At 44.0% G+C, this 13,730-nt stretch overlaps 1 protein-coding gene across 1 annotated transcript in view; it reads right to left on the bottom strand.

Moving 5' to 3' along the window:
* nsfa (N-ethylmaleimide-sensitive factor a) overlaps nt 1-13,730 on the bottom strand; it is a 294,195-nt gene that overhangs the window by 34,197 nt on the left and 246,268 nt on the right. Inside the window, exon 18 of the mRNA XM_085966605.1 lies at nt 3,155-3,289. Within this exon, the coding sequence (XP_085822731.1) occupies nt 3,155-3,289 (135 nt within the window). The remainder of the gene's footprint in view (nt 1-3,154; nt 3,290-13,730) is intronic.

The raw sequence follows: 13,730 nt of genomic DNA, 5'->3' as shown, positions 1-13,730 counted from the left end.
CAGTGCACCAATTGTTTAGCATCTGAAGTAATGAATTTCGCCAGCTGTGTACCACCAATGTAAAGTCACAACAGTGAGCCAGAAACGAGCGCTCACTTGCACAAGCACGCAACAAGACAAAATACTGTAATACTGTATATGGATGGGTTAACTAGGAGCAATTACGGCTGCACTGAACGGAAATCTGTCCAGGTGCATTTATGCAGCAGAAAAATAGGTTTAAAATTACTGGCAACTGTAGTTCATTTAAAGTATCGGTACCTACATTAAATACATTCTTTCAAAGGAATAAATTATTGATAGCAAGACTTAATGACATGTCATTCAACTAGTTGCGACACATTATACGAAAGCAATTTTGATCAAAAAGATCAAAGTCTTTCATCATCTGCTCGAGTTCCTGCAGAAAAAAATCTGACCCATGGTATGCAGGGTGGGAGGCACTTGGCCAAATATTATACAGGCTTCCTTAATTCAAGATGTCTCCTCTATAGTTTTATTCTTTAGAAAAAAAGAGATTGACTGTTTGCAGCTGCAAAGTGCGTCATACTTTGAAGTAAAAAGATGTTGGGAGACTGGGAGGCTCATGGGCTACATGCTGGGTTTTCATCCCGGGGACCGGTTTCCAAATCCATCCCAGACTCCTGGGATGAAAGCCTCTTTTTACTGGCTGCAAGCATCCTTTGTGAAAGGAGTTTGGGCAGTCTCAGCCCAGTTACTAGCATGGAAAAAAAAAAAACAGGTCATAATCCAGCAGCAATGTGCAATCTTTCTCAAGAGGAGCCACAGAACTACAGATGTGGGGATCAGTAAATGGTCACACTGGTGCAGCTCCTTGTTGTAGAGTTTGACTCTAGATCTAGCTATGCCAGCCCTGACCAGTGAGGAATCCTTGTTCTTACTAGGTGCCCCAATGCTCTATTCCCTGACACTAACACCTCGATGAGCCCAGAAATTTATTTTAAAAAGTAGTTTTAAGGAAGAATGGCAATGGATAGCTGCCCTGGTCTTAAAATATTCTGTACCCCAACCACCACCTTAAACATTCACTCCCTCCATCACCGGCACACCCTTGTTGCAGTATGTACCAGCTACAAGATGCACTGCAGCAACTCGCCAAGGCTTCTTCGGCAGCACCTCCCAAACCCGCGACTTCTTCCACCTAGAAGGACAAGGGCAGCAGGCGCATGGGAACACCACCACCTCCAAGTTCCCCTCCAAGTCACACACCATCCTGACTTAGAAGTATATCGTCGATCCTTCATCGTCGCTGGGTCAAAATCCTGGAACTCCCTCCCTAACAGCACTGTGGGAGTACCTTCACCACATGGACTGCAGCAGCTCAAGGCAGCTCACCACCACTTTCTCAAGGGCAATTAAGGATGGGCAATAAATGCTGGCATCGCCAGCAACGCCCACATCCCAGAAACTAATTTTAAAAACCTGCATCGCTACTTTCTCCTCCCTTTAGGTTGTGCCTTCCCCGGACCCCAACTATACATCTTTGAATCTTTTGCAAGCATTCCTGGGGATATTTCTTTTCCACTCATGGGAAGGGGGGGGGGGGGGCGCGGAGAAAGAGATTAAATAAATGTATGAGCTTGGATCCCATCACTTTTATTCTACAGTACCTCAGCACAGCAAAGTGCTGGCCTTCCAAATGATTAAACTTACACCTGGACCTGCCATACAGTACTCACGAGGCCAGTGTTCACTTTCATTAAACCGAGGACATGAGGCAGTTTAACCAGATGCAAGGTAACCCAGATTAATTGGATATAAAAGATTAAATATGGACTGTCTTGCATCAGCCATCGCTAGTGCACTAATGCTGTGATTCTGAGGGGAACCCCTGCTTTCACTGAAACTTTTAATGCCTGGTTCACACTGCAATAACTGTAAAAGTTGCATTAACAACAGGACATAGACCTGCAAGTGCAGTCCTGCCCTGCCCCTCACTGTGGTGTCAGGAATGAGAGCTACATGAGACAGTCTCACTGCAGATTACTGTTGCTGACTCAATTCCCGAAAAACAAATGCACGTGCTTTCAGAACCCGTGTCATCATCACAGAAGCGTGCCCTTCAGAATGACTCACTTGGATTTGGGCCAGCATAGACATGCACCTTTGACATGGATGGGTAAAGCAGCCACACCTTGGACCATCCTCAACCACACACAGACCACACCCAACACACACACACACACACATCTGTGCAATGCCTTGGGTTGCCGTGTCATACATTATACATGCAGTACTGTTGGCAATGGAGGAAGCTAGAGTCTTAAGGGAATGTGGTCAAGACAATCTAGCAATATCAAGTAGAGTCAGCCCATGTTGTAAGCAAAAACAATAACTGTTTCAGGATTTTTGACCGTTTTTCCACAGAGAGGATTTATTAAAAAGTGAGTTACATTTAAGGACTGTATGTTTAAAAAGTTACCAAAAAAAGACAAAAGCTCAGCAGCTCTCGTCTGACATTAGCCCTCCTCTTTTTGGATTGTGAACACAAGGATATAAAAACACAGAGAGAGGCTAATGCCATTAAACATGAAGCTGCGAGCTCAAGATTTTGCCAGGCTTAGAATGCAAGGGGGGTGGTAGTTAAGAATTATTTTGGTTAAGTCAAGCAAGATGACCCACTGATGTGGGGAAGTGCAGCATATTCATTGTTTTTGTATTATTACACAAAGACAAGTTGTAGTGATGGAATTAAGTGAGTCCAATCGCAACTGTTGCACGCGGAAGGTACAGGAAACTTTGGTTTATCCGGAGGTTAACTGTCCGGAATGCTCGAGCCACCGGCAAAAATCAGGAGCCGTTTAGTTAGGTTTTTTTTTTTCTTTTTGTTGCTTTTTTTTTTCCACCAGTCAGGCTCTGCAAGGTCTCGCTGAAGCTGTTGCTAAGCTACAGAGACGCTTACAAGGTACGGCTGACTGTTTAGAAGCTGTTGCTAAGCAACAGGGTTTGTTGCCAGATACGGAGCTCAAACTCTCCGTATGTTTCAACATTAGCGCTGGTTTGTCTGGCAGTTTTGATGGGACGGCAACAGCTCGGTCCCGTCGGTGCCGGATAGCACAAAGTTTCCTGTACCTTCAGCAGACTCGAATTACTAACACTCTTCCGATCGTATTCGCTATACGGATAGGCTTACCTCCAAAGCTTCCATTAACTGTTGCCCTGTGATTATGTTTGGAATATGGATAGTGGTGCTGAAAACGTCCATCATCTCCATCTCCTGGAGGACATCTTTACGACTGGTGGTCCCAATGATTAACAACTTACGGCCCTGTAAAAAACAGCAATGCACGACACTTTAGCCAACAGGTAAATCAGATGCAGCAAGGCACACAACCTTCAGACAGTCACATCACAATCAACAAATCCCACTCCCTTCCTTTTCCTTTAAAAATTGAAATACCCTTGAGCAACCTTCACCATAGGCTGTTTGTAAACCCGCTGCTTCACAAGTTCCTTGGCCACTATTCACAGCCTGCTCAGCTGTGGGAAGTTGCCAGAGTTGGAATTCAGTACTGTTCCTCTCCTCCTCTCATTATCCAGTGATACAAAGTAAAGTGGTGCTATTAGGTAGAACTACTCTCGTATCCTTGCAGCAACTGATCGTAAAACTATAGAACCAGTCCTTTACTAGAATCAGTGGTCTGGTCCTGTAGATTCCACCCATCAAGTTAAATGTCTGGCCTCACTTGGCAACTACCCATGTTTGGAAATCATAAGCCGTGGGGAATCCTGGGGGCAGATACACATCCAATCACTCTATTGAGTTTTGGTTTCCAGCACGTCCAATAATGGTCCTCAAACAACTCACTACTCAGTGTTGTGGCCCTGAACAAAAAAACACTTAGGAACAGTCCCTTATATCTCAAGACCTCAAATTTCAAAGATGCGAGGAACTCGTTACATTACATTACAACAGTGACTACACTTCAATAGTACTTCGCTGGCTATAAAGTGCCTCGGGACATCCTGGGGTCATGAAAGGTGTTGCATAAATGCACATTCTGTCTGCATTTCCACAGATCTGAAAACATTTTCATTTTCAGAATCATCCATTAATGCACATCTGAAGAGCGCCTTTCTCACTAGTGGACAAAACACCATTTTCCCAAATGTTACCATTGCTGAAATGGACCAAAAAGCCATTACAAACATGGCTGATGGATTCGGTCATTTTTGCACTAGTTCTTTGCGAACACGACAAGTGGTTATTAAGGGCTGCATAAGAGCAGTTTAGCCACCATCAAATTTCCAAACCCAACAACATTGGCCCTGAAATTAGGATCAGGAGCTTGCCGCGCGTGCAAGCCCCCGATGTTCACTTACCCGGCGCGCTGACATTTTAATTCTGGCCCGCATTGCATTTCCTCTCACTGACCCGCTTGAGGTCCTGCCGCGCTGTGCGTGCGTGACCCAGCGGCGTGCTTAGCGCGATGAGCCGGCTGGGATCACGTGAGCACAGGGCAACCAATGGGAGGTTGCCAAAGTTCATTCATGAGTTTGACAGTAAGAGCTGTCAAACTCATGAAAACTCCTGGCCCCAAAACACTACTTAAACCTGAAAGAAAATTACAAAAAACATTGCACTACTTAAATGAACCATAAAGAACTCTGAAAAACTATTTTAAACAATAATTTTAAAATTTGAAAAAAAAAATTTATATAAAAAAAATCGGGGCTAAAACTAAACTTACCTTACTGTAAATTCTTTAAAAATAACAAACCTGTGGGAAAAAAAATTCTCAATTGCATAATAGACCACTTACCTGTAAAACTAAGTATTACGCATGGTTTTCAATGCGTAAATACCGGAGGCCTTTACACACGCGCAACTCTCTAAAAATAGAGGAAATCCAAGTCGCACGCGCTGCCCGATACCGCACACGCGTTCAGCCTCTTAACCTCTTGGGTCAGAGGACAGGAAATGTCGGTTTTCAGCGCATGCGCTGTGCATGCTGAAAACCGGCAATTCCTCCGGGCACACGCGTGAGTACCCAGTCCTTACTCACGTGTTGTGCCCAGAATTACTGGGCCATTAAAATGATAGCCTATTTTTTTTTTTGTAGAGAAGTCTGCTCAAAATCCACTTTGGTTCAGGACGTTCTTATTCCCTTGTATAGAAACATCCCTTGAGCCACAAATTTTAAGCATAGTAGTGAGTACTGTGACGCCAGGGAGTGGGCTGAGGAGACGGTCAGTCGCATTTCAGACAGAGAAGAACCACAGGCAGCTTGGGAGATGCTGGCTGTCCACTCCGACAACACACAGCAAAGGACACACAAGGTATAACTACTGTATGTGTAGGTGTCAGCCATGGCTCCGTTGGTCACACACACTCGCCTCCAAGTCAGAAGGTTGTGGGTTCAAGTCCCACTCTAGAGACTTGAGCACATAATCAGTGCAGTGCTGAGGGAGTGCTGCACTGCCAGAGGTGCCAGCTTTCAGATGAGACATTAAACCGAGGCCCCGTCTGCCCTCTCAGGTGGATGTAAATGATCCCATGGCACTATTTGAAGAGTCCTATTGCCCAACCAACATCACTTAAAAAAAAAATTAAAAAAAATTACCATCTGGTCATTTATCTAATTGCGGTTTGTGGGACCTTGCTATGCGCAAATTGACTGCTGCGTTTCCTACCTTCCAACAGTGACTGCACTTGAAAAGTACTTCATTAGCTGTAAAGTGCTTTGTGACAACTTGAGTTCATGCAAGGCGCTATATAAATGCAAGTTTCTTTCTTTCTCTGAACACAGTACTTCTAGGGAAAATGCTTAATGTATATTTTTAGTTTGATTAAGTTCCTCACACTGAATCTCGCCATTGCCTAGAATAGAGAATACATTATAACCTACTGGAAGAATTTTTTTTTTTTTTTACATTTTGATTCTCAAGCAAATTGCATTTATATAGCGCCTTTATCGTAGTAAAATGTCCCAAGGCGCTGCATTGGAATGTTAGCAAACAAAATTTGTCACATAAGGAGATATTAGGACAGGTGACCAAAAGCTTGATCAAAGGTTTTAAGGAGCACCTTAAAAGGAGGAAAGAGAGGTAGAGAGACGGAGAGGTTCAGGGAAGGAATTCCAGAGCCGAGGGCCCAGGCAGCTGAAGGCACGGTTGCTAAAGGTGGAGCAATTAAAAATCGAGGTGCACAAGAGACCAGGCATGGAGGAGTGCAAAGATCTCGGAAGGGTTGTAGGGCTGGAGGAGGTAAGAGAGATAGGGAGAGGAGAGGCCATGGAGGGATTTCAAAACAAGGATGAGAATTTTTTAATCGAGGCGTTGCCAGAGTGGGAGTCCATGTAGGCCAACGAAGCCCTTTAAAGTACTGCCTCTTGTGCTCGATACAGGTTCTGACCCTCACATGTCTGTAACATAAAGGCACGAGGAAAGTGCGAGGACATTGGGCTTGTTTTCTTCAGAAAATAAGAGGCCGAGTGAAGTTTTCAAGACCATGAAGGGAGTTGACGATGTTGATCCAGATAAATCATTCACTATATTGAAAGGATCAAATACTTGGAGCCACAACTCAAGTTAGGAGTGCAAAGCAGAATTAGAGGAACTTTTTCCAACCAAAAAGGAGAAATAATAAACCTGGAAGGTCATCGAATCGGAATAGTATAAATGAACTCAGACAATTCAATGTGTTTCTACAGAGAGAAAGGATCGAGAGATATGAAAAAGGAACGCACTTGTTTGGGCCTTATGGCCTTTTCCTGAAAATACTTGGGTTTTGAGTTAGTTTGTTTTTATTGTAAAAAAGGCTGAACATGCACAGTCTCCTCCTGCTAATAAAACTGCCCGCATTTATGCTGTTCTTGGAGCTCTTCCACCAATAGAAGAAAGATACAGGTGTCTGTGACATCAGGCCTGTGAGGCTTTACCACTGGTACCTCAACATCATCAACAGTTTCCATGGAGCTCACTGTAGCTCATCTAACTGCATAAAGGTCAAGGAAGAGCTACCACACACACACAGAATGCAACCTTATCCTGGAAGGTGAATTTTATGTTAATATGCACAAAGTAGGAAGTACACCAGTAACTCTGCATTTAAAAAAAGGCTTGTGGTTTGCAATAATGGCAAGTCAATGTGGAAAGCTCAGCGTTTGCTGGGCTGCCACAGTTAAAATGGCAGCAAAACAAAGCCAAAGGCGCTTCTACTGACACTGGTGTTTTGAAGCCCACTTTGAGCAAGTTACGAGAGCGCATTAAGGCGCTGTTGTCCTGTTTTACTGCAGTAAACTGGCTATTTTATGGGGGGGCGGGGGAAGTAAGAGAGAGAGAGAGAGAGAGAGAGTGAGTAATTCATATTCACTCCACATTTGCTAAATCCACCCTATTTAATCGACATTGTCTGTCTATTCAAATTCAACTTGGGCCTTGACTCAAGTATGTTACAACAGAGAATCAGGCTGAAAAAAAGAGCAGTACTGTATCTGCTCCTCCCCACCCCCAATCCAAACACTTTGCAGATTCTTTTACTGTGGTCTGAACTTCAATTACGGGATTAGCAGTGTTTCTCAATTCATGCTACCTGTGGTGTGTTAAATACCCCGATGGCTCAGAGAAGCTAACCGATAGGGACTGCAGCACTTTTCATTCCCTTTGCTTCCCAACTCACCAGAACAACAACAACGCTCTCTTTTATTACAGAGCCCCTTCTGTAATACCGTACATGCCAGATTCCATAGAATCGACCCCCCCCCCCCCACCCCCTTCATAGTGCAGAGGAAGACTCCACAGCACTGCAGCAACAAACTGCGGGCGTGCAAGCAGTTGTATGAAAGCTGCAATTCGCGACTTAAGTTTCTGGCAGCTGAGCAAGGCTTGGCTCATGCTGGGAATCCTGGAAACTGTGCTGGGGGAGGGGGGCGGTCTGCCTGCCCGTCTCCCCAAAAGAAGAAAAAAAAACCCAGCGGAAACACTACTTACCGTGTCCGCGGTGCGAGCAAAATCCACTATTTTTGGTGGCTCTCGGAGCCTCTGGAAGCAGCAAGCTCCATCTAATTAACCTTAAAGCACCATCGGTGAGGACATACCGTCACCGGCAGCGATGCTGGACGGTAAAGCGGCACAAGAATTCTACCAAATGTGTCAGCCGTGGCTCAGTTTGTTGGGAGCCAATAGACCGTGGCTTCAAGTCCCACTCACTCCGGGGACTTGATCCCATAACCCAGGCTGACACTCTGACTCAGTACTGAGGGAGTGCGGCACTGTCGGAGGCACAGTCTTTCAGATGGGATGTTAAACCGAGGCCCCGTCCGCCCTCTTGGGTGGATGTAAAAGATCCCGTGGCCACTATTTCGAAGAGGAGCAGGGGAGTTATCCCGGTCAATATTTATCCCTCAACCAACATCACTCAAACAGATTATCTGGTCGTTATCACATTGCTGTTTGTGGGAGCTTGCTGTGCGCAAATTGGCTGCACATTTCCTACATTACATGAATGGCAACACTTCAAAAAAGTACTTCATTAGATGTAAAGAGCTATGGAAAGTCCAGAGGTCTTGAAAGGTGCTATATAAATGCAAGTTCATTCTTCTTTATTGTTTAAAGAAAAAAAGTGACATCATCTGTGTGACTGTAAAACAGTCACGGATCCTTCAGGTCCTTGCACCATTATCTTATACAGTTGAAAACATTTTTATTAAAAACTGTAGCTGATTTGTTGTTACACTTAGTAAGGAACGCTAATGCTGGTGAATGAAACACTTTTTCCTCATTGGGAACCCTGCACTTGCGTTAAGCTCTGTGGTCATGACCTGCTGTTTCTTCTACACCACTTGGACCAGGAGAGAGTTAAACGAACTGCAGAAGAAAATCTCCAACTGCACAATTGTGAATCTTGCCTCTTCCAATACCAGCCATTTTAGTGGCTTATGGGTGCGATTATCAATCAGTGCGCTGAGACTGCCCAAATTAATTTTATATAGGATAGACACTGAAGAACAATAGGATGGTTTCATTCATTAGTGTGGCTGAATTTAAACTCTCAGCCCAGAGTTGAAAGGATAGTGCACTAATCTATGAAGTCACCAGTTTTTCTACACCTTGCATTTTAAAAATCATTTTGACCTTGTAAAAATATTGCAGAGTGGAAGTCGTACTTTTTAAATGTACTTTGTCACAAGCTAGTCAGAGGCAGGCGTAGAACTGCGATTCCTTACACTTTACTGATCCAAGACTGGGACAGGCCCGAAGCACAGGCCAGAGGCTTTTCCCACAGAGCAAGAGAACAATTCAAGGGAGTCAACATGGCTGCTCTATTGCACCTTCTAGTGGCCAGAGTTGGTAAGAAGCTCGCAGCAGGTAAAGGTGCCTGGAACAGAAAATCCAGTAGGGAGACTTACAAACAAGTGCCTCAGGATCATTTCTATGGAATAGTATTGCTGGCAAATCGCTGACCATCAGCGCTGCACAAACAGAACGTCAAAAAAGTGAACTTTAAAAAAAATTAACAGCAGAAATGGGGAGGGGAGAAAGAGTAACTGAATGTAAAGAAGTGCAGAATGCAGGCAGACTCTGCAATTCGCTCGTCATATATGCGCACAAGCAAGCCTGCTTCTGCAAACTGCCTGGAGAAACACAATGGGGTCAACAGGTATGCAAGTAATTCAGCCTTTGCTCAGCACTGAATTCCTGTTTCAGTTTACACCAAGTAAACCGGTTGTACAGAAACCTTTAAAACTTCAAAAAAAAACTGAAGCCCGATAATTATGGAATATTTTTTTGAGAGAGATATTGATGTATAGGAAGTGTTGGTTAAGAAGTGTTTCCAAGTTCAATGCAGAACTCAACCACTCGAATACCTTGGAAACCAATCAAGAATGCCAAAGGCCTTAAAGCAATATTCAGGATTATGTGAAAGCAGAGATAAACGAGATAGAAGAGAGTTAGCATCCTCTTTCCTTCCTTACCATCATATGACCTTAATGCCATCAGAACATTTCCCCTTGAGGTGTGCATGTGGGGAGCGTGGGAGGGGGAAGAAGTTCTAAAAGGTTAATGAAAACCCAAGGTGCTTTTTAAAAAAATAAAACACAAAATAGAAAAGAGCTTCCTATTTGCATTCACACAAGCAGCCTTGCCCCTCAAATTCCTTATAAATGGATCAGAGCAAAGGTTCCCTGTGCCAGCATATCACACTATTCTCCCTTTGTACAGGATTATATTTAACAGAACAGTACGTGACCAGGTTAAGTTGCTTTTACCTTTCCTGTATCTTACATTAGAAGGAAATATCTTTGTTGCTATTTTTGGTCAATAGAAGGTTCCCCACCAAAAGCACAAACAAACAGAAAAATTCAGGAAAGCTGAGGGTGGGAGAGGAGGGGATGGAACCCTTCCAATGCAGCCCCGTATCCAGCTGGTTCTGACAAACTGTAGTTCAGTCAGGGGGCCATTTACACCAGGTCTCACAATGGTCCCGTTGGTAAAGGCAGCATGGAACTGAACCATACAGCCCAGAAAAGGTCTAAGGTTCAATTTCTGGCCAATAAAGGGTATGCTAATTTCAGTATGGCACTACAAATCAGCCATATTGCTGCTTAGAGAGGGAGGAGAAAAAGATTTTTTAAAGTCCAGCCATGGTCCCTGCTCCTGTTATCTGGAAACATTTCCAGAAAGTGCATGCTCTACGTGCAAACATTGGGAGAGAACATGATCTGGGTGGGCTGTAATATCAACCCCCTCAATCAAGGTCAAACCTACTAACATACACTGTCTAACATGCATGAAGGATATCCACTTTGGCAAACTACCAGAGGGTAACCAACACCTGTGGAATTATATCCCAACAGGAAACAGCACCTTCAGAGGAGGAGGGGTGAAACCGTGAGAAAAACGGGAATAGGAGGACCATTTGCTGGGAGTTAGTGCTCTTCTACATAGAAGACAGGTGCCCTCCCATATTACCAGCAGACATAGCCTGGATGCACGTTCTATGATTTTTTTTCCTGTGTATGTATACATACAAGTACAAACTTGTGTATTTCGGGGAATACTGATTCAAGGTTAAAACACTGCATTAGCTTGTCTTTGCATTTATTTGATTTCTCCTTGCTACGGATCACTGCTTACAGTCACTGTTCCCTCTTCCATTTCACTTTTTAGTCTCCATGTTTACAAGTAAAACCTCCAATCTCAAGACTCCAATTACCTGTCTTCTTGAACATCTGCCAAAATGTGTGGGACAAAGCCTTGTGGAAGGCAGCTCTGGGCGGCTTCTTTTGCTGTTTGAATTTCTTTCCTCTCCTGGTGCCGAGGCTATTCCTGTACTACTTGGGCAAGAGCAACATTTGGGAATGTTCAATTATTCCTCAAGTTCCAATATTGACTGGGGATGGTCAATCGTAATGTGATTAACGCAGTAAATTAGGAACTGGGTGGCACACCAAGTTTGGGCAGTGTGCACGGAGTTCCTAATGATTCTGAATCAACGTATTAGCCATTCAAAATTAGGCAATCTCAAAAAGGTCATAAGGATGGTGGTTACGAAAAAGAGAGACAATCACGTTGTTGCAGTAGGAAGCATTCTTCTGAGGCTGAGGCTTAAGGTGCATTGTAGAGGGAGGACAGGAGTGCCTGATGGTGGTTGTCAAAAGTGGAATAATATTCCATGACCTTGTTAAAAACAATGCAGTAAACCGTGGGGAGAAAAAAAAACATTAAAAAGGGAAGTTACTGTGAATCATGCTTCTTAGCAACATTTGGCTCTTAATAGTATGTTACCCCTTGAAAAATCTTAAAATAAATTGTATGTCATAGGTGTCTGATTTTTTTTTTTGAAAGCTAGTACTGTAGCTTGGGACCCTTGCTTCACTAAAACAGAAGGACTAGTCTCCATAGCAACAAAACTGCAAAGACATTTCAATTCTTGCATTAAAGCTGTGACAAAGATTATCCAGATGAGAAGTTATGGGAAAAAAGATGCTTCTGCATTCCTGTCCTGTCTCCGACCGGCACATTGACCACCATTATTGGCTGTAGGACCAAACTAAACATCTGCAAATGGGACCTAAAACCAGCAAGTTAGCATTACGAGAAAAGGGAGACAGCAAGCAACCATTATGGGCTCCAGCTCTCCCCAAAATGATAAGCATCCTAACCAACCAGTCAGATGGTTTGTGTCTGGTCCTGGTTTGAAGTGTAAAGTCTAGGCCCTAATATGGCTCAGTTCATTGCCAAGAAGCTTTCCGGACAAGAATCCCATCTAATTACCACTAGATACACTGGAGCGCAAGTATGTGTCGATGGTGGCCATGTCTTGAATAATGGCCCAGAAATTCAGGTCCCCACGGGCGAGTACGCACTGGGTACTCACACTTCGGCCCAACGAAAGTGCCGGTTTCGTGCATGCGCAGGAAACCGGAACTTCCGTTCCCTTGAAAGAAGGGGTTGCCAGGTGGAACGCGTGTGCCGGAGAGGCAGCGCGTGCGCATCGAACTAATGTTTTTTTTCCGCAGGTCTCCAGCAGTTACACTGCTTTTAACAAGTGGTGAATTAATTAAAATTAAAACATTTTTTCCACAGGTTTATTATTTTTAAATACTTTAAAGAAAGGCAAGTTTATTTTTAGCCCCATTAGAAAATGTAATTAATTTTTTCAAAAATTTAAATTGTTTAAAATAGTTATTTCATGTAATTTATAGTTATTTTAAAAATGTGATTTTTAAAAAATGTATTTGAAGTTTTAGTTATGTTTTGGGGCTTATAGTATTTATAGGTTTGACAGCTCTTCCTGTGAAATTTATGAATGAAGCATTCCCTGCTGCCATTGGCTCTCCATGGCCCACGTGATCCTAGGGGACACTTCGAACTAATTGTGCCCCTGGGATACGCAAGCACTGCGCACCGGCAGTTGGAGGAGGCCCAGGATCGAAATCCCACACGGGCCCACAGCTCAACAGCCGGCGCGCTAGGTAAAGTGCAGGTCGGAGGCTTGCACCCGCGGGAAGCCCCCGACCCGAATTTCTGGGCCATTAAATCAGGACGCTCCCTTCAGTCCCAACCTCCCTTTCTGAAGCAACAGGACTACCAAATACAATTGAACACAGCAATTCAGATTTTAGAAGTTCAATCAGTTTAACAAAGAGTAATTAAGTGCTTTTAAGGTGTCCAATGAATTGGGGTAACAGGGTATGTAATAATAAAGGAGGTTACAATGACACCAAGGGTTGCAGTTTCTGGCAAATCTCAAGTTGACAGCTTCCCAATGGCTTGGTAACCAACAACAAACTTGCATTTACATAGCGCCTTTAACGCAGTAAAATGTCCCAAGGTGCTTCACAGGAGCATTATCAAACAAAATGACACCTGGCCAATAAGGAGACGGTAGGACAGGCGACCAAACGCTTGGTCAAAGAGGTAGTTTTAAGCAGCATCTTAAAAGGAGGAGAAAGAGGTGGAGAGGTGACGAGGTTTGGGGAGGCAATCCCAGAGCTTAGGGCCCAGACAGCTGAAGGCACGGCCGCCAAAGGTGCAGCGAAGGAAGTGGGGGATGCACAACAGGCCAGAGTTGGAGGAATGCAGAGTTCTCTAGCTGCATTTCTGGTGTGGCACTGAGCCACACAGACCAGGGAGATATCAAGATTCAATCCCACTGCTGGTGCGGGGTTTGCGGTTTTGGAAAGTGCACAGAGAAGAGAAAGGGATGGAAAAAATGTGTATACAGACATAAAACGTGGCTGAGATACCTCCCCTACAATCCA

This window comes from Somniosus microcephalus, chromosome 24 (assembly GCF_052327205.1).
Source record: "Somniosus microcephalus isolate GS21.2 chromosome 24, FLI_Smic_1.0, whole genome shotgun sequence".
NCBI classification, from domain to species: domain Eukaryota; kingdom Metazoa; phylum Chordata; class Chondrichthyes; order Squaliformes; family Somniosidae; genus Somniosus; species Somniosus microcephalus.
Note: the sequence above shows the minus strand (reverse complement) of the source record. Positions and strands in the feature narration are given on the sequence as shown.